The sequence below is a fragment of the Desmodus rotundus genome, chromosome 1, assembly GCF_022682495.2.
Source record: "Desmodus rotundus isolate HL8 chromosome 1, HLdesRot8A.1, whole genome shotgun sequence".
Taxonomy (NCBI): domain Eukaryota; kingdom Metazoa; phylum Chordata; class Mammalia; order Chiroptera; family Phyllostomidae; genus Desmodus; species Desmodus rotundus.
This window is the reverse complement of record NC_071387.1, coordinates 127,710,519-127,731,806: the sequence shown is the minus strand read 5'-3', so window position 1 is coordinate 127,731,806 and position 21,288 is coordinate 127,710,519. Positions and strand designations below refer to the sequence as shown.

Genomic DNA, 21,288 nt, shown 5'->3' with positions numbered 1-21,288 from the left:
TTAGTGCTCATTTGGGAAAACTGTACAGCACAGTTAACACGCTGTCTCGCGTTGTCTTCTTTTCCTATGTGAGTGGCAGAAATTAAGCAGAGAATACGTGCAAACATTTCACAAATCACTTTCTTTTAGAGGTGTAAATTTTTTCCCCAGGCAACTTCCATGCTGTTGATTCTTGCCCCACACTACTAACGACAGAAGGTTCCTTGCACTAAAGTTACTTAATTGGCTCAACCTCACAGTGGCTCTGGAGTCAGCATGCGAGGTTTCAAATGCACTTGTTAGCTCCAGAACTATAGCCAAATTAGTTACCCTCTGCCAGCCTCAGTTTCCACATCAATAAAATGGGCATCATAATGGTCCTCCCTCACAGAATTATTTTGAGGATAGATAAGCTATTTACAGAGGACCTGGCAAAATGCCTGGTATGCTCCACCCCTAAGAAATAACTGGGAACCCTCAACAACACCTGAGCAGCTAGCTCCAAGGACAGGCAAAACTTGTTCTCGATCTTCTCACTCCTAGTTCTTCCCCTCCCTCCTGCTGTCTTGTGGTATCTCTGCTACCTTCACAGTTCTTTCCAAAGCTTCATTTCTCACCAAATGTGTAACCCAGTCACAGTGTAGTATAGTCAATGCAGAACAATTTAAAATATTCCTGTCCAAGGATAGATTACCATAGGCATCAAAGCCTTTGGCTAGAGGAAGGGCACTTCCAGGGCAGACGCATGGGCATCGGTGAGTAAGCGAGGGGTGCAGACACTGCCCAGGCCTCTGACAGCGCTCTGCCATCTGCCTTTGTCAAATCCCACCATGGACCTGGCCCAGGATCCAGGGATGCAGTGGAGTGAGTCCTGGGGTACATGTCTCACAGAGGGGTTTCCAAGGGCCCCTAACATGTCTCAGTTGACTCTCCTGCTCCTCTCAGAGCCCCTGACAGACAGGCAGAGAGGACTGGTGGGAGTGCTGTCTTTGTAGCCCTCCCACCTAGGAAGGCAGGAAAGGTGGGCGGTGCATCCTGCGGGCTGCTCTGTGGGGCTGACAGGCTCTGATCGACCATACATGGAGAAACCGCAGGTTCAGGTCTGGGTGCCCGACTTTTTTTTTTTTTTTTTTTTTTTTTTTTTACATTGGCACCCTGTGTTGTATTTCTTGCTTGGCTATATTTGGACCCCATTATATGGTTTTGACATTTGTCTGCATTTTTTTTTTATTGTTATTCAATTACAGTTGTATGCCTTTTCTCCCCTTCCCTCCACCCCACCCCAGCTGAACCCACCTCCCTCCCCCACCTCCACCATCCCCCCCCGATTTTGTCCATGTGTCCTTTATAATAGTTCCTGCAATCCCCTCTTCCCACTGTCCCCACCCCACTCCCTGCGTGCCCAACTTTTAAGAGGGGTGCTGATAAGCTGCAATCATCTGCGAGAGCGCAGGAAGGAGCAGGGTACACTTAAAGCTGCGGAGGGAAATTTTAACCTGGAGAAGACAAGGCTGAGGATGACTGCGACCCCCACACACTGAGCAGCACCTCAGCCCAGGAGGGACTGTCCTTGTCTAGCATTCCACAGGGAAAGGACGGGTGAAGGGATGAAACTTTGAGAGACACTGACTTTTGAATGCAGTATTGACCTTCCATCCCCATGTGTTTGACTCCCTTTACCTTCGGGTGGTGAACACACGAGGATATATACAGATGACGTATTATAGAGATGTACAATGGAATCCTGTATATAACTTCATTAACCAATGTCACTCCAATAAATTCTTAGCTGTAATAAAAAAAGTCAACTTTTGTGGATGGGCAGCCTCACGAGGCTGTGAGCCCTGTGTCAGTGAGGTGATGAAGCACAGGCTGGGTACCACAGGGAGAAAGAATAATCACCTTCAAAGTCCTGATGACCTTCACACTACATGAATTGTTTTTGCCTTTTAAAAAACTTTGTATTCGTAAATAAATTTATGGAAGAGTTGAAAAAATAAAAATAGTACAGAGAACACTGCATACCTTTTATCTGCATTCATCAATGGTCAACATGTCACCCATGTGCTTTATTACTTGCAATCTCACTTGCTCTCTCTCTCAGACTAGATGATTTTTAGGCTTCCCCCTTCTGTTGAGAGTTATGATCCCTATAGGATGAGGCTTCTTTCCAGGTAATAGGATTTCAGAAAGATTGGATTCCTGCTGGCGGTACTCTTCATGGGACTGGGCATGAATCTGAACCCTGCATACATGATGGACGGGGCCCTACAGAGCCTGACCCTGACCCTGACCTTGCCCTCACTTGATCAGCACGCTGCAGCTACATTACTTTGCTTTTCTTCCTCACACACGCTCAGCTCATTCCTGGCTCAGGGACTTTGCACCTGCAAGTCCCGCTGCCTGCAGCACTCTTCACTAGAGTTCACGTGGCTGGGTCCTTCAAACACCGCCTGACCATTCAAACCCCTGCCCCTCCCCAACTCCTACAGGTTACTCTATCACATGGCTTCAGACACCTCTTATAACTCTCTGGAACAATCTGGTTCAGTTACTTATTTGCTTGCCTCTTGTCTGTTATCTCCTAGAATGTAAGTACCGTGAGGATGGGGGCCATGTCTGTGTCTTGCTGTTACTGTGTTCCCAGTGCCTAGGACAGAGAACACTCAACAAATATTTGTTGAATGAAAAAATAATAAATGGACCCAAGAACATCTGGCCAAAACTTGTTAATACAGAGATGCACATTAACATTTGACAACCTACACAAAGAAGAAAGTGCTTAACAAAGTTCAGAAAGGAAAGAGAAAAGCCTTCTTAATCTGGTAGAATATATTCCAAGTGACAGAAGATTGGGGGAAAGGTGTCCCCAGAGGTGCCCCATCCAAAAGAAAGATGTGGACCCTCCTCAGAAGCGAGTGCGCTTTCTGCTGCCGTCAGTTGGAAAAATCGCGGTGAAGATGGAAATTTTCTTTTTTTTTAAAAAATATATTTATTGATTATGCTATTACAGTTGTCCCATTTCCCCCCCACTCCACTCCATCCTGCCCACCCCCCTCCCTCCCACATTCCCCCCCTATGGAAATTTTCAGGCACTCCTGGAGCAGAGGCCTCCTAGGTGTTTGCAACAAGCAAGTCTGGAGGGTGTAGGGGGCGGTATTTCTATGTTTGGATGCCCACCGAACTCACCGAGAATGCCTCAGTTCCTTCTGAAACTGGCTGTGCAAACTGCACTATGTTGAGATTTCTTTCAAAGGGCCCGACAGATAATTCTGCACAGTGCTATGGGGAGATGGATATCTTCACATGCTTCTTTTTCTAGGAACATTCTCACTCTATCAGAAAGTGGTTTACCAGCCTCAAATGGTCTATCAGGTTGGACCGTACCTGAGATTACATTAAGAGTTTTTTCCTCATTTATCCATTTCCTACCCGACCTGACTGTTGCTGATTATCTTGAGCACGGGCTCTTTGCTCTGGGTAAAGTTTTAAAGCTTCTGAATTGGAAACTGGCCTCATTCCTAACCAGAAAAGAAATGTCTAGCACCAGCTATTGCAGAAGTGGCTAGAAGTCACACCCGGGGAGAATGGAATTAACAAATCCCAGGGAAAATTATTTTTGAAAGCTTCAGTAAAGTCACTTAACTTGCTAAGCAATAATAGGTATTTAAAGGAGAAAAAAAGTCACCACTTAACTGATGAGGGAAAATCCTGATTTTTAAAGTTTTAAAAAGATAATATCCTAAAATTAAATTAATGCCACTAAGTCCCACTAAGTCCAGCTATTTGAGAGGTAGTATACACAATGGATGAGAGAACACACAGACTCTAGCAGCAGACTTCCTGGGGTTTGAATCCCAGCTCTGTAACTTAATTGCTGTGTGACTCTGGGCAAGGTATTTAACTTCGCTGTTCTCTCAGTTTGCCCATCTATATAATACATCTTAGTGCTTAGCTCACAGGGATTTTATGGTCAATTGAGCTAATGTCAGTAAAGTGCTTACAGCCAAACCTAGCTTGCACATTAAGCAATACTGAAGTGTCTGCTATTATTTTTACTCCCTTACTCTCCACTCCAATTAATGAAAAAAGAAAATATTGCATTGACAAAGTACCTTCAGATATATTAGCTAACTTTTATCCTAACAATATAGTCTGGTAGCATTATAGAACAAGTTGGCTTTTTATTTCCTAAGTAAATTAGTCAAAGGTTCAGGGTCATACAGCCGATTACCAGTTGAATGCTAACCTGAACCCAGGTCTTCTGACTCTGAGGCTGGCGGCTTGTCCGCTGCAGTCAGAGAGGCTCAGCTTGGAACCCAGCGATGCCTTTTAAGGAGACACGTCCCGACAGGCCATATGGCCAAAGCCTCTGTTACGCCTGAAAGAAGCTTGAGTATGTTTGAAATAAAAACTATTTTTTTAAACTTGAAGGTAAATGAAAACCTTTATTTGAACTTAAAATGATCTTCTATGGTGTTTCTGATTCAAACATTGAAGCATTACTTTCACTCACACACACCTCCCCCCACCAAAAGAAAAAACGGAGATAAATAAACCTAGAAAGACTAATAATTTTCCCTGTCCCGTCTAAGCAAAATGTCAAAAAAAAAGCAAACAGTCCAGGAGAAAAGTAAGTTAGCTTTGTACAAGTCCTTTGAGTGAGAAAGGCCTAGAATTCTAGTAGCTGCATAGGTAAGAACCATCTGTTTATTTTAAAACATGATACACATAATTCTAGGATTATAAGGGGTAACCCCCAAGACCCCGGATTTATAAAAATTGTGGATTTATTCTCACATGTTCAAACTTTGGTCACCTTCAAAGCACTCTCCACTTGATGTAATACAACTATCGAGACTTTTTTCTACTGCTCAAAACAGTTTTTAAACTCATTGATTTTGATGCCATTTAGTGCTTCTGCCATATTTTGCTTCACCTCTTCCACAAAGACAACACATTTCCATTTGAGGAGTTTTTTCATCCAGGGAAATGAAAAACATCTCTTGGGGTGAGATCGTGTGAACAGGGAGCGTGGGGCATGAGGGTCATGCCGTTTTTGGTCAAAAACTGTTGAACACTCAGCGTGGTATAAGCAGGTCGCTCGAAAATCACCCATCATGAAATGGGCAAATGTGTTGAGTCTTCAAAAATAACTTACTGAAGTTGAACGTTGCCTTGTACAATACCAGCTGGTGTACTGATACAGATGGGCTCCCCTAGTGGGGGAAGCCTGTACTACGAGGGGCCCACCTTCTGCAAGATAATTCTGGGTTTGAAAGGGATCACCACTTACATTTTAAGCCTTCCATCACCCATGGTTCTCAGGACTCTAGTTATTACAAGAGAAGACAAGGTTAATGGTGATGCCTTAGAGTAATTACTTGAAAAAATAATAAACATCATTTCGTAGTTTGATGCCATGGTATCATTCCATCAATATCCTTTTTTATTTTTATTTTTGCCCATCACAAAGAGAAAAGGAGGGAGGTTTAATTTGATTAACAGAGGACAAAACAAGCCTGAGTATACTTTTTTGTTTTTTGTCAGGGGTGGTGGGGTATGCAAGGAGAAAAGGTCAACCAGCTGGTTTTCATCTATATGCCATAATTCTCTGTTTAGTTTACACTATTAAACTCCAAAGCTTTGCTTTAATCTTAACTGTTACAGAATGCCTCATTGCAGAGTCTATCATGTCACATCCCTGATAGGGTTTCAGACTTTGGCCAAGCACCATCCCCTGGCTGGCCTTGCCATATGGGTAGCAAATGCATCCAACATTTTTCCTTTGGCGCCTGCATCATTATGTTTTGTCACCAATGGTTTCTCGGGTTTTCAGTAAATTGCTGCGTATACTGTGGTTTGGGCTGTGGAGATGATCGCCTACATTTATTTGTATACAGCTGTGTCCTCATTAGGGCCTCCCTGTCCTGTTAGCCTTTGGAGGATGACCTAACATCTGTTTGTTGAGGGTGGGGGTGAGTGGAGGAGCCATAAAAGAAAAAGAAAACAGAAAGCAGGGGCGAACAATGTGAGGGGAAACAGCCTCCACACTCTAGAAGCCAGGGTGAGGAGGGGACGTGAGAAGTGGAACCTACCTGATCTGTCTTCGTTTTGCGAATCACATCTTCGGCACAGTTCTGGGATGGTCTTGAGTGATGTGACTGAGTACTGAATGGGAAGCCAGAGAAGAAAGAGTATAAAATAACAACTTAGAATGAGACCATAACAGTCACTCAAATTGGCCAGAAAAATCAAAACACAAGAAGTTATACTTGAGTGCAACATGTATATCCAGAAAGTCTAGTTAATTTTGCCCTAAATGGGCTGCTTGGTGATCTGGGAGCATCCCAGCCTCTACCTACATGCATCTAAGCAGATGCAGATTAAAAAGAGGGCTGGATGGCCCTTCTTTAGAAAACAAGGTATAGTGTATCTGGGAGATATTCTATCTCCCACCACTTCTGCTACCAGTGGAAGATGGAAGAACACTCTGACCTTGCTGATTTCCGGAAGATGGCCATTATATTTGCACTCTGAAGCCTGAGAGCGAATCTCGGTGTGAAAAGCCAGGGGTGCAGCTTCCTGCAGCACCCAGGGTAATCAGGAGCCATATCTGTGCCAATGCCAAATATCCCTAATGTTGCCACTTTTCACAGGTTATACCAAGGTAATGTTATAAAACGGGAGGGAGCACGGGTCTGTGTTAGAAAGCTCATCTGTGTCACACACAGATTAGACTGAACTGAAAGAAACCACCTTGCAGCTTGAGTCCCAGCATCAACTCATAGGCTGGCTATCAGGATAACAAACTATGACATAAGGGGGCATAAAATCAGAAGAGCTAAAACAAATATAAAATCAATAGCAATGATTTATGACAACTATGCTTGGTGCCAATCAATCTTTCTTTAGAGAAGGGTGTTTAAAATAAATAAATAAAAGGATGCACTCTTTCTTTACTCAAGGGCTATCTTCAATCATATTTTAATTCCTAAAATATAGCTTCCTCAATATATTTTGTTCTGTACCTTTAGGAAACAAGTTTTTATGTAAATGAAAACATATTATGAATTACTTCAATGTTGCAAAATTTGGGGGATTGAGAAAAAACATTTAATCTAAAAGAAAAATGATCTGAAAGAAAAACGGGAAACTCATTAGAATTATTCTGGCATTACAAGTGAGGAATGTGTAATTAGGACACATTTGTCAATAAAACGGTACTCAGTTCGCTTGATGGTGATGGATAAAGCACAGAGTCTACATAGAGACGCCCGCCACCCCAGTGATTTCCACCGGGTGTCGGGACAGCACAGCAGAGGGAGGGGCAGTTCTAGCTATTGTCCGTTTGCCAATTTCATATCACAAACAAATTAAATATCCAGGACTTCCAAGGGAGAAACAAAATCTCAAATGACCAATTAGAGAAATTACTCTTAGCTGTGTGAATCAGAACATCTTGTTTATGTCGGTCATTCCTCAGAGACCACAGGTGCTTTAGCAAATGCACTCATATACTCAGAGAGGGAGGACTGCTTCTTAAATCAACAATGAACTTGCAGGATTTTTTCCCTTCTACATGATGTTCTTTGGGGGGTTGGAGGTAACACAGGTACAGAAGGCATTTTTTTTTGTTACTAATAACGTACCTTATGTTTCTAGCCAAGTACAAGGTCTCTAAGGAATCTGGTAGCTTCTTGAGACCAGCTGGTACAGGTTAAATAATTACACAGTCTATAATTCAATTAAAACTGGGCCTTTTGTTTTGGCTTCTATGTGCTCCATGAAAGCACCCTTTGGCAAAGTCAGTTTTACTCCTTTTTTTTTCCTTCCAAAACACAACTTTAGAAAGCAGAAATTTAAGACTGATTATGTTTAAATATCGTTAATGATAAATTCAATAAGGTTGTTCATTGGGCTTACAGAGATATATTTGATTGAGCTGGTGTGCCGCTATCTGTATTTCCAGCCACATGCATCCTGACTGCCATTTCCACTTAAAGTCAAGTGTGACAGAATCTCTGATCTATTAGCTCTACCTTCAACTCTTCCTGTGTGACCTCAAAGGTCCACAGTGTGCAGTAACTTTTAATTCGATGAGGTTTAAAACTGAACAGCACAGCTGCCTGGTTGGTGTGGGGACTGAGCCATAGGCAGAGACAAGCCTGGCTGATGCCCCTCCACTGCCTCTACGTTACACCTGGCGGCTTTGCCGCTCTACCCATGCTCATACAGGAGGTCACGTTTGGGAAGGCGCGCATCTTAACTCTTTGGGAAAAATGATCTGGAAGAAAAAGTCATGTGCTGCTCCTGGTAATAGAAATAAAAAGTACAGCAATCTAAGAAAAGGATGGTGTTGGCCAGAAAAATCCAAGTTTTGGGTAATTGTTAAGGGTACGTGGAATGTCAAATTCAGCAATGACTTTCAATTTACACTGTGAACAAATCCACCATTCTTTATAAACAAGAAAAATCAATTTTAGGTTTGTTTCAGTTAAGGACTTAAGAGACTCTGCAAAGATGGTTAAGTTGTAACATGAAGAGATGAAGAGCAAACACAATTCACAAAACCACCATGCAGAACCATTTTTCTATCTGCAAATTTGGGAAGAAGCAAATGACCCAGGAGGCTGCTCTTGCAGGAACGTGCTCCGCTACTATCCAGGGGTGGAAAGGGGGAGGCATCCAAGGCCTTCATCCCAGGGCACAGGACACACGGCCTTTTACATGAAGTTGTCAGACTGCAAACCCACCTCATTCTCAAGACAATGCCCAGCTCCCAGAGCAGCAACTACTGTCATTTTGGCCCTGTTGGAACCAAAGCCCAATGTATCTTCCCTGTCTCTTGCCCGCAACCCAAGCCTTTCCATTCTGTACCCTTGATTCCTATTATCCTTGGGTGATAAGAGAAGAGCAGAGGCTTGCAGATAGTTAAGCAGCATTATAATCCTACCTCTGTGTTGTTTTATTATTTCTTAAAAAAACCTTCTGGAGGTTACCCTATAGAAACAGCCCTTTTGATACAAACTTATTTTCCATTTCTCCATCATGCCTCAAGAAAAGCTCTGCCAAGGTCGCACCTGTGCATTCAAAGTTTAGTTCCCCTTCTCTTCCTTTAGTCCAGGGTCCTCCTTGCCTGTTGTGCCTTCCTCTGGCCAGGCAAATGGAACTGTTCTGCAAGGCCAGCGTGTGTCTGCTGTCTCCATGAAGGGCTGAAGCTGTCCACCCTTCCTGATCTTACTCTTTTCTGCCCTTGGTAAAATACTGTTTTGCCTTATGCTCTGTTGTTTCCTCTGTGTTAGTGTTGGTTCCCACAAGGGTCTGGGGGAAAGAATAATATCTTTGATTTATATATATGCATGGCACACAGTGATGTATTAACTATTTGAAATACCAAGACGTACACACATACAATTAAACTCTGGGCATTGTGAGAAATGTTCAAAAGAGTTCTTTCATATGTAGGTAGTAAGTGGGAATTTCCTCTGTGCTTCCATATTTATGTTAGAACTAGTTAGCTTTCTGAAATGCAAATTGACTAAGGTGTCTCTCTCTTTCAAATCCTCCACTGGCTCTGCACCGCCTTATAGGGCAAAAACCGTGTGCCTGAGACATGCAACCCTCCATGAGTTCAGTCAGCCTCATCTCTCATCACTGTCCACGTCTCTTTGGATTGTGGTAACCCCAGATTTTTTGTGGGTCCCCTACCTACTGTTCTGTCTATAACTTTATGCATGCTACTCCTTCTACATGGAATGTCATTCCACCCATTTCCTTAGGCAAACTCTTTTTAATTCATTAAGCTTTACCTGGGTATCACTCTATAATATCTTCTCTGACTCGCCCATGTGGAAGTAGATCAGCTTTCAAACTGGTCTCCTGGCCAGTGGCATCAACACCATCGAGAAATGTGTTAGAAGGTCACATTCTTTGGCCCCATCTCAGAAACTCTGAGGGCCACCTGTGTGTTTGCAAGCATCTAGGTGATTCAGATGTGTGCTGAGTTTCAAGAACCACTGCTGTGTATGATTTCCTTATCTTAGGCATGTGTCCGTTACAGAACCCATCCCAGGATGTTTCATGTATATGTTCAGGTAACTGCTTTCTCTGCTTCCTGGGGGTAGGGGCAATATATTATTTAGCTAAGATATTAGGTTATTGAACTGAATAAAATGAATTTCCCTATGTATCCCATGATTTTAGTGGTAATAAAAATAGTAATGATGGTACTTAATATTTACATAGCACTAATCTTAGAAAAACCCATAATTATTAAGTCTAGCAATATAATCATGTTGTATTTAAAGGAAACAAACACTTGTAACATATTAATAGTATCAATACTAGTTGATGCCTTAGCCTTTTATGTAAAGAACAGTGGATTGGACAGAGAAGATCTGGATGCACGTCTCAGTTCTGACATTTATTAACTCCGTGGTTCTTAAGAAATAAGTCATTTCATATCTCTGGGGCTCAGTTTTCTTACCTATAAAACAGATACTCACGTAGCATAATGTAAGTAAGGTCAATCTGCAAGCTGTAAAGTGATGTTAGATGTTTTTATCTCTTCTCTCTAACCTGTTTTCCATGCATTTCCCACAGCCTTTCCTTCTGATCTTCATTTCACTCATGTTTTTAAGCTCAGTAGATCAACACATGAGAATTAATGAGTCAGAAAGAGGGGGCCTGAGCTGGGACTGGAAAGGAAAGAAGAAGAGCTCAGTCTGTCCAAGCATGTTATTTGGTTTCCCCTTGGTCTTTCTTCATCCAAAAGAATCCACGGCCAAGGGCAGACACTGAAGCTTAGCTGTGCAAACTACATCAGCTTGATATGGTGCAAGAGAAACACTACCCATCCCAGACTACACTGGTCAATTTTGTCACTCTGCCATGCAAAATAATTTGAACATACATGGGATTCACACTAACAACATGTGACTTTCACATTGGACTATGGGGATCTCTGACCACCCTAGATATTGTTCAGTCCTGAAAAGCTTTGGCCCGTACTCCTGAAAGCTGGAGCCAGTTGGGTGAACAAACAGACATTACTCAAACGATAATGAGCCACAGAGAATGAAAGAACTAAAATCCCAAGCACCTTTTTAACGTAGAGACTTTTAAACAACTCAGGTCCCAGTTAGTTTCCTAAAGAAATAATTAAGCCAGTCATCCAAACAACCATCCTGAAGTTCATGAATTCTCACACAGCTTTCCAGACTTCAAGCAGACATCTCAACAGGCACCCAATAAAATGGCAAAAATGTGTACAAGCAAAGCTGGTAGTGAAAGCACAGATACACTGCTGAAATGAGATTTTCAGAAGCGTAATATTTTTCTAAAATGCTGACCTCCCTCTCCAATGGCTTGTCCTTCCAATTCAGGAAGAGTCCTAACTTCACGCCCGCCACCGCAGATGGGGCTGTGCTGGCCCTGCTCTGAGGACATGGTCCTCAAGCCCACCCCTCACTTCGGGCTCTGCTGTGCTCAGATCTCCTTCCCTCCGGCCACTCTCTCTTGTCAGCTCTCTGCTCTGACCCCATAAACATAAACAGGCACCCCCACGGCCTCAGGACATGCTGTCTCTCCAACTGACCATGAACTTTCCTGCTCTTGTGTTCACCGCCATCTTTTTCAAAAGAATTGTCTTGGTTTTTGTCTCTACTTCCTCACCTCTGTATTCACTCTGCCACCACGTCTTCTGTCCCTCACAGACTCTGCTCTTATTATGGCTGCCAGTGAGGCTTAACTACACAATCCTGTGGATACTCTTCAACCTTTTTCTTTAGAATGACCTGTTTCCCACTATTGGCCACTTCCTTCTTTGAATTCTTTAAGTTTCTCACCCCTTTCTAGCTACCTTAATTTTCCTCCTATATCTCTGAAAACTTCTTTCCAGTCTCTTTTGTAGAAGACTCTTCCTCCCCCACCATGGGAGACTTGCTTCTGCACAGTTACTTCCTTGAAATGTTCTTCTCTTTCCGCGTTCCTTGTTTCCTGGGTGACCACACCATCCCACAATTTCAACAACGACCTTCCCGTAGGGCAGACACTGGTGATCTACATTTTCATACATTTATCCTAGTCTGCTTCAAATACGTTTCTTTCTACCACTCAGGCTCCTTTAAATAAAATTATTACAAATAATCCTATTGTTAAATACATTTGATTTTTGCTCTTATTCCATTTTTATCCTATTGTCCAAGAAGTTTTCTTTCAAAATTAGTAAAATAGGTTCTTTTATATTAAGACATTGCGTGTGATTGGTATTTGGGAAATACCATAGAAAGAGTGTGCAAGGAGCCCCTCTACTGCACGGTGAACATGTGTAGTCAGGCAGAAGAGGCAGCTCCACACTGGCTAAGGTAGTGAGATCACAGTATTAGATGACCCCCCTCTACTGTGAGGAGTGCTCATGAATGGGGGAGGCCTAGGTCAACAGGGATGGCCAGAGGTGACCAAAGGGCCCAGAAGTCATTTTCCATGCAGTGGTTACCTAATGGACTCTATAGCTAGACTGCACATACTATATCCTGCGTCATCACTTCCTGACTTATTAATCGCAGTCACTTCACCTGTGTATACCAGTTTTCACCTGTAAAGCAGGGAGTAATGGTATCTACAACGGAACGTGGCTATGAAGATTATGAGCTAATGATGTGATACATGGTGAGCAGTATGTGATGCCTAGTGACTGTTTGAGAAAATTTAACTATTATTATTATTAGTTAAATTGAAAGTATCGAAAACGAGCATTTAAAAATGAAGCCAAAGTAGTGGTAACAATGCAAAAAATACAAATTACAAAAGAAATGTGTCTTTCAGTAGGGCAGATGGCTAGACGTAATACTTAGTCAGCTTCAGTAATGGCCTAGTTTTAATTGTGAGCCAATAATCAATCACCATAAAAACATAAAGACTGCCTGTCAAGGATGGAGTTCAATATTGTAATTAAATGTGACCTACCGCGAAGTTAACCTGACATTTCATAATCCGCTTCTGTGTAATCACAGGATATTGTAAACTCTGTGAGAACACAGGCCAAGTCTGTGTCATTCACCCCAAGCCTAGAACCATACTGAGTACATTGGAAACGTTTAATAAATATTTGCTGAGTAGATCAGCACAAAATCTAGTTATGCATATGAGGTAGATATTTATGTAAATAACCCTCATTGTCAATCTAATAAGTGCTATGACTATTAGGCAAGATAAGAACTTTTAGGGGTATCTGGCAAAAGAAGAGCAAATATAAAAATCTGACAGTTGCCCATTCCTCTTGGAAAACATTCTATCCATTCAGTTGCTCTCTACTTTCTTAGGAAGGGCTAGAATTCTGGTCCAAGATTTAGAGTTGGGGACCTGGGTTCCAGCCCTGGGCTCTAACACTAGGTATAGGACATCAACTAACAATTCATCTTGTCTGGATTAGATTACTCCTAATTCCTTTCCTAGTAGGAGTTAAAAAGGCCAGGTAAGACATAGGACATACGAAATTAGAACAAGGTGTGAGGCTTTTGATAATGGGGGCTGGAGAAAGGAGTAATGAGAGGTGACTCAGACTTGAATACAGGACATCACAAAAAAGAGCATGAGAACAGTTAATGGAACTAGACATACTGAGAAGCATTAAGAAAAGTTTTAATACAGGTAAGAGCAGGATGGCTGCCACAGAGAGCAGTGCTGATAGACAAGGCAAAAAGGGACAGAGGCTGCCAGGTGCCCTGTGAAAGGAAACATAGAAGGAAGTATAACAGGATCTTACTCAGGTAGATCCCTTGCTAGAAAGGTGGAGCAAGCCCGGCTCATTGTACCTTTAATATCTCTGTACTCTCTATTGCACCTAAAATCAGGGTAAAAGCTGTATTCTTCTCCTACCCAACTCTTTGCCCGAGTCCACTTGATAAGCAATTCGTGCCCTTTCTCAATGTCTCCCACTGCTGTGAAACGGCTCTTCATCAAAATGCAATGAAATTTGGGGGGTATCGATGGATTGAGTAGAGTAAAACGCGGCGCACACAAAACAGGGGTGGGCAGGTGTTTTAGTGCAACTGAAGCCTGGTCTGTAGGATGGAAAAATGTGACAACTCATTGCGTTCTGTGCTTGCCATGGAATTTATTTTTCTACCAGACAGAGGTTCAGGAACCTCAGGAAAACAAATCCACGTATCTCTGTGCTATTGCTTTCGGTTTCAAGGGCTTGGGTCAAAGGGGAAGTACAGTGGAAGGACACATTTATCTTGATCTCGTTTGACTTGCACAAAAAATAGGTTGTGCAATTACCAAAAAATGTCAACTTTCATCAAAGTTGTAGTCACACTGACATAGAAAAGTAACAAAAATACCCATGCCAGGTAACAGTGTTTTTCTTTGCTGTATTTGTTTGTGTGCCCATAAGCATGTGTGCACTTACATGTAGGTATGTGTACATGTATGTGCACATGTGTGCGTATAAATATGAAGGTGTTTATATACATACATATATATAAAACTTCAAATTTTCTCCACAAAACCAGAGCATTGGGTAGATATGATTATTATCACTTTATAGATGGGAAAGTTGAGGTCTAGTGAAATTAAGAGCTTTGCCTAAATTCCCTTTAACCTGCTTTATTTTATCTATTTGTCATTTATACCAACTACATCAGTTCCAAAACCTATGTGAGTTGCGTCAGCGCCTATTTGGGGGTCATAATGGGTGACATGACCAGTCCACTCTACGCAACTAAGTTACTCAGAAGGGGAAGAGCAACGTGGTCAGTGTCCTGTACTTAAATCCTGCCCCTGCCCCTTACTTATCTGTAACCTCCTGAAAGTCAAAGGACATCTCTAGGCCTCATGTTCTTCATTTGCAAACAGAGGATTAAAAAGGGGTGTGCCTTGTGGAGTTGCTGTGAGGCTTAATAACCAAGTCAAAGAGTTCCTGCGGTGTGTGGCACAGGCAACCTCTGATGGCTATGAGTGGGGCTCTTCAATGCATCCATGGTTCACACTCTGCTTTATTCAGTCCTGCGCAGACCATTTTTGAGACCAGCAAATCTGCCCCTCTTAATGAAATGTGCCAGGGCTACCATGGACCAGCAGGTAAAATAGTATTCCAGAGCACTTTTCACTTTTCAGACAGAGGGCTCTGGCTCCGTTGGAGTAAAGCGACCTCTCGGCCCATGTGCAGTGACAGACAGGCCCCACTTTGACCCTCTGTGTTTCTGTGCGTCGTCATCCCTCCCTTGCACAGCTGCAGTTACTGCACAGCGTTCTGCCCTTTCCCATGGCAGGATTGCAAGAATGTATAGTTTAAACCCTGCGTTTTGCAAAGGTGAGCATTATTTTCGAGTCTGGGAAACTTCAAAATATTTAAGTGCCTTCTATGTTTTGTCTCATTAGGGTAACAGCAAAAAAGTTCCAGTTTTGTTTTTTTTTTTGTACTGTTATATAGCTTGAGTTTTAATTAAAACAAGATTCAGGCTCATGACTAGAGGAAAAATCATGAAACAGGAAGCCTCGGGCTATGGCTGGAGAGGAAGAAGAGCAGTTTTAAACTTGGGCATCTTTCTGGTAAACATCTTTTTCAAATGCATTGCTCATTCCCCTCCCTGCTCCTGCCACTTAACCAGGAAAGAGGCTGAAGGGCTACCTGAGATGGAGGTTTATGGAATCCTAAAAATAAAGGCATGTTTATGGGATACTACATTTCTCTTTATGCCAGTAAGTTAGCAAATTGAACACATCTTCATTGTTTCAATGTCAGCATCGGAATAGTCTCCATGGTGCCCCAAACAGCTGTAACATTTATTGCTTCTGGTTCACCTAAAAAGGCTGGAAAGTCATCATTTCCGTGTTTAAGAGGTTACTTCTACTGCTCTCTCATGAAACCATTACGTAGAACAATATGACTCTGGCACACTCAAGGCACTGAACCTGCATCGGGATGAATTATAATAAAATAATCTACGATGTCACAGAGGTTGCCAGTCAAATCCAAGCTTCTTTAGTTTCATGTGTGTACACACAGGCCAGAATTGCTCATCCCCAGTATTATCAACATCTTAGGCCAGATAACGCTTTGTTGTAGGAGATTTTCCTGCACATTTTAGGTTGTTTAGCGGCATCTTTGGTCTCTACTCACGAGATGCCAGTAGCAAATCCCTAGTTACGACAATCAAAAGCATCTCTAGGTATTGCCAAATGTTCCCCTGGAAGGTGAGTAAAATCGTCCTTACGAGGATCACTGCAATAGACTATTTTCATCTTGGAGAAGCAGTCAGTACCGTGGCTAAAAGTATATATTCTGGAGACAAGTACTCCTAACGAAGTGGGTGGCTGTGGACACGTTGCGTAACCCTCATGCTCCGGTGTCCTCATATGTTAAGTAGAGATAGTAACAAGCACCTTCTTCGGAGGGAGCTCGCGCGAACTGACCCAGATAACGCCTATCCCATTGCGAGTGCTCAGTGAGTGGCAGCCATTATTTTTGTTTCCACAATTGTACGTACTTTCATTTTTTTCCTTCTGATATAAGTTTAAACGTAGGTCAAAGATCCAAAAAATAGATTATAATTAAAGGGGCAAGGTTTGAGTGGAGTTACACAATTATAGATGGATATCTTATTTAGGTTTTAGAGTGGTCAAGTTATAGAAACTCAACTATTGCATAATCATGTATCCCAACTTGCTAAACATCTTCAGTTATTGCTTAACATATTTTATTATCTTTTAAGTGGAGATTCCTAACTCAGCAAAAGTATGGGCTGCTGCCAGATGATCCTTCTGTAAACACAACTGCTCTATTGTAGTGTTAAAAAAAAGCCTTGACATGATGCCTGGTCTTTTCCCTCGAGTTCTTTCTTCACCATTGGTCATATAAATATTATTGTATTATTCATTGAAATAATAACAAAAGCTACCACTTTAAGAGCAATTTACTGAAAGCCAAGCTGAATGCCAAGCTGAGTACTTCACATATATTATTTCACTCAATCCTAAAAAAACAAAAAACAGAAAACAACAAACAATGAGAAAAACTTAAATGTTAAGTAGGTATCTCAGAGAAGTGAGGTTCAGTTGCCCAACCAGCAATGTTCCGAACAAGTCTAGAGCCCAGACTGGTGCCTTCAAAGCCTTTGTTTTTAATTGGAACTTTACTATCAAAGCTCAGAGAGTTAGTCCTAAACTCCTAATCACAACACAAGTTCCCTTTCTAACACACCTTCCACCCCACCTGCTCCTTCCCACGTTATCATTCACTTTCCTTGCTCTTCCCTACTCAGCTCAAAACACCCTGAAGGGAGTGGTCCTAGAAAAACCATGCTCTGGACGCTTTAAAGTCAAGCATAGTAATTTAAAGTGGGAGAGAAGACAGACCAAAACATATTGAAGAAAGGAAGAAACTCACTTCACATTGGTCTTAACAAGAATTAATAAAAATAGGTCTGGAAGCAGAGGTATGGAAAGGCTGGATTCACCTTTCCCTGGTACGAAGACTCATCCAAGGTTAAAACAGACCATTCATCAAACTCATCCTAATATTTCAATTTTTGCATACAGTATGCAGATTTTACTTCAAGACGACGAGTACAGAGAGGACTAATGCTGCCTGCCAGAGGCATGTTAAAGTAAGCTTATCTTTTTGAGACAATTTCTAGCTGTGACCCAAAGTGCTATGCTATGAGAGATCAGTGGAATGTAAGGGCAGAAATTGTGTCCATCTGCCCCTGTGGCTGCCGCTGCCACTGCGGCTCCTGCTGCTGCCGCAGCCCCAGCCATGACTGAAGCAATGTAGGGTCCAGGGAGTCGGGGAGTTGGATGAGGATGTGGGTGAGGATCAGGTGATTAGTCAAAGAGAAATCACCAAAGCAACCAGCTCAGCTAGCTTTATCTGTGAAACAAGGAAAGAAAGGCTTGCTTCTTTTTAAGAAGGAAGGAAGGAAGGAAGGGAGGGAGAGAGGGAGGGAGGAAGGAATTGTGACCTTGGAGGTTCTGAGAAGAAAAGTCAGATGACTAATTCAGAAACAGCAACCTTCTCATTATACCCTGGGAGCCCAACTTGGCTGTGAGGGCATGAGGCAGAACTGATTGTGTGGCCCAGGGTCAGAGACAGTCAGCTCTAAGCAGCGTGCATGCAGAGGACCCATTCAGAGCAGCCATGAGTTCTGAGAAGTCCAGTAGCTACAGCATGAAGCAGGGCCTCAGAAGTCAGCTGGTCCAGTCCTTGTCAATGCATGACTCTTCCTCAATATTTCCAACAAGCATCCAACCTGTGCTTTGAAACCTGCAGTGACAGGAAGGATTCCTCTTACTGTTCACCCGTTACTCACATGGCCATCCTTCAGTCCATGTGCTTGTGAGCGCTGGAGGATGCTGGCTGTGCTATAGCCAGTCATGCAAAGGGAATTAACGTCAATAGGGTTAATTATGTGCATAAGTAACTCTATGAAAGTGTTTATTATCTGCAGGCGCTTTATACTCAGTGAATAATTTTGGCAACAATGAAAGAGATTAGGAAAGGTTAAATGCTTTTCCCACCCTAGCTCACACACAATTGAGTAGATTCACTTCTTGGTCCAGCAGACCCCCAAACCACACTTTGCCCCACAGGATGTCTGCTGTCAAGTCCCAATGTGGTTGGGAGAGTTCAGGATATACAGACCACAATAGAGAAAGCAACCCATGTAGGTGAAGGCAGAATCTCCTGAAAGAATTACTTTCGAGTAGTAATACTTACAGATATGTCATCACTGAAGTCAATTTCATCCAGATCAAGGTATTCAGGGGCTTCCATTATTCTTCTTTGCACATTTTGAGTAAGGTCAAAGGTTTATAAATTCCTGGACAAGACAGAAAAGAAAGGCAAAATGGTAGGTTGTTTCATAAACAAAAACTGTACCTATATTTGAACAAACAAAATGAAAAAGCTAATTGGTGCTAGTGCTGCCTTTGAGCATGTTTCCTTTCTTTGAATGTGCCCCACCTGGCTTCCCAGACACGTTAGGCACAGCTCCTCCGGCTCCACAGGATGGCTCCCCAGTGAGCACCTGGGGTCCTTGGCTTCACGTCATTTGTGCCTTCTTGTCTTTTCTGAGCACTAGCTCAGGTCAAACTCATCCCCTGCGATCTGTATTAGGAGTGAGCCAGCCCATACCTAGCACAGAGGACACGTTGGGGGAAAGCAGGCTGCGGGTGGGAATGGGGTGTCCTGCCGCCTCAGGAAGGCCGTGTGCAAATGTGAGTGTGGGCACATCCCTGGACAGCGCACAGAGCAACACACACTGGATCACCACAGCAATAACACAAGTAAAGACAGATACCAACTAACAAACAGCTACGCATATTTCAGAATTTGAAGAACCACCTCCAGTTCATTCCTCCAAAAAATTTTTAAAAGAGGCTTTAAGTACAGATTTAAACCGCAGAGTTATTACTGCATGGCCCCTGCGTCTCACAGCTCTGCCCGACGGTGCCAGGGTGACCTGACGCAGGCGCCAGAACGTCCTCAGCCAGCACTCGCCTCCAGACTGCCTGTGGCAACTCTTTAAATCTGTCGAGAAGATACATCACCTCCCAGTTCATTTTCTCATCACTTCTCATCACCACCATTGGTGGTGGCAGTGGCACCCACAGATGTCAGGAACAGAAATACAGACCTCCCGGCACAGCCTTAGTGCGCAGCTATCTTCCCCGGAGCCAACTCGCAGGGAGCGAGAAAGATTCCACTTCCCCTCCCTTGTCTTTCTGATTATAGAAGCTGCCTTATGTATTCAGACTTGCAGAGTAACTTGTTTTTTTCCTCCAATCAAGGGGTACTTTGCAGAAGAATGAGGAATACATTATCGGAAAGTAAAAATAAATGTAGGCCAATGAAAATGAGCTTATTAATATAAGATCAAGAAGGTAAAAATACCTTTTATTTTCAAAAGAAAACTCTTACTCTGAAGGCATTGCTTTCTCATTGTAAGGTCCTTTTGAAGCTCTACAAATACTAGAATTACAATACAGGGGGAAATAATCACTTGCCATCCCATACATCAAACCCATCACTTGGTTTAATTTTCAGTGTTTCCTCTCTTTCCCTTCCCACAGGCATGCACTCCTTTTAACATATTTTAAATCACAGCAGATGCAGATTTAGTCCATGAAACGATCAGGAATCCTGCTACCATGTTCAAGTGAGATTATCCATCTAGAATAAATATTACAAGTTCTTCTGACATCACAGTAAGGTTTAAAATAAAAACATAACAACATTATAAAATATATGTATAGCCAGTAATTTTATTATTTATAGAAATCTAAAAATAAGTTCTTAAGCAAATGGCTTGTTACAAAAAAAATATATCACTTTTTCTCTAATCTTCATGAAGCTTTTCACTGAAAACACTCACACTCATACTTGCAAATTATTCAAAATAGTCTCTTCCATTCTGGTGGATTCTGAGACAACCCAGGATCTCTGAATTCCAGCTTGTCAGCTAACAGACTTTTTTCCCAATCCAATTTCTTTTCACTAAGTCTTTTCTCCACCATGAATTGTTGAATTATAGACTATTCCCATGGCTTCGGTGACTGCAGCGATGGTGCTGGGTGTGGCATGGGGTGCAAACAAAATAGCACCAGCAACGTGGAAACGTGGGGAGATGCAGCAGAGAAACATGCGTCCAAGTGGGGCCGAGTGGAACTTTACACAAACGGAAATAGAAAACTAAATGCAAAATGCAAGCAATTCACCAAGCAAATTAACAAATAATCAGTGAGGCCCAGTTTGAGGGGTTCTGACAGTACAAAGAGCAAAATATACTCAAGTGCAGCCATTTTCATGGAACATATCCAGTGGATAATGTAAATCATGATATTAAAGCAGAAAATCTGTACACTTGGACTTGGAGGATGCCAATGAGATTCTTTACTCTATAGTCCAGAGCACAAGAGTTACAACAGTTCCAGTCCATTACTGGAAGACCTGAGCTACTGCTCATTTTTATCTCAGTGGGTGGGATGGTGCAGCCTCAGACTAAGGGGTCCTAGGCATCCAGGATTCTCCTGTACTTCCTAATGGACCTCCATGGGCAGCCACCTCCTTTAAGATGTCGTATTCTATGGCCCAGTTCCTTTGGTTTGGTTTTAATGCTTCTTTTTGGCAAGGTGCCACTTTGAAAGTATTACATCCTCATTTATAATGTGCAAAAATCCCTGTGGTTCACCAATCTCCACCACATTCCCAACATTAATTGCTTCTTTTCAGTGGAAGGTGAATTGTCCTATGGCATTACCTCTTCCTTCCTTATCTGCCCATCCACTGAACACCTGGCCCCC

General features: G+C 42.5%; 1 protein-coding gene across 10 annotated transcripts in view; it reads right to left on the bottom strand.

Annotated features, from left to right (window-relative positions):
* Window positions 1–21,288, bottom strand: part of SNCAIP (synuclein alpha interacting protein) — a 147,728-nt gene that overhangs the window by 46,970 nt on the left and 79,470 nt on the right. For 7 of the 10 annotated variants that reach the window (XM_053910652.1, XM_053910641.1, XM_053910656.2 and 4 more), the window contains 2 exons: window positions 18,704–18,806; window positions 6,078–6,150 (listed from right to left, as the gene is read on the bottom strand). In XM_053910652.1, coding sequence (XP_053766627.1) covers window positions 6,078–6,150; window positions 18,704–18,760 — 130 coding nt within the window. In that variant the 5' untranslated portion in view covers window positions 18,761–18,806. Of the gene's footprint in view, window positions 1–6,077; window positions 6,151–8,735; window positions 8,877–18,703; window positions 18,811–21,288 lie in introns of those variants that run through there. The other 3 variants (XM_053910678.2, XM_024571440.3, XM_045204415.2) reach the window with 3 other exon arrangements.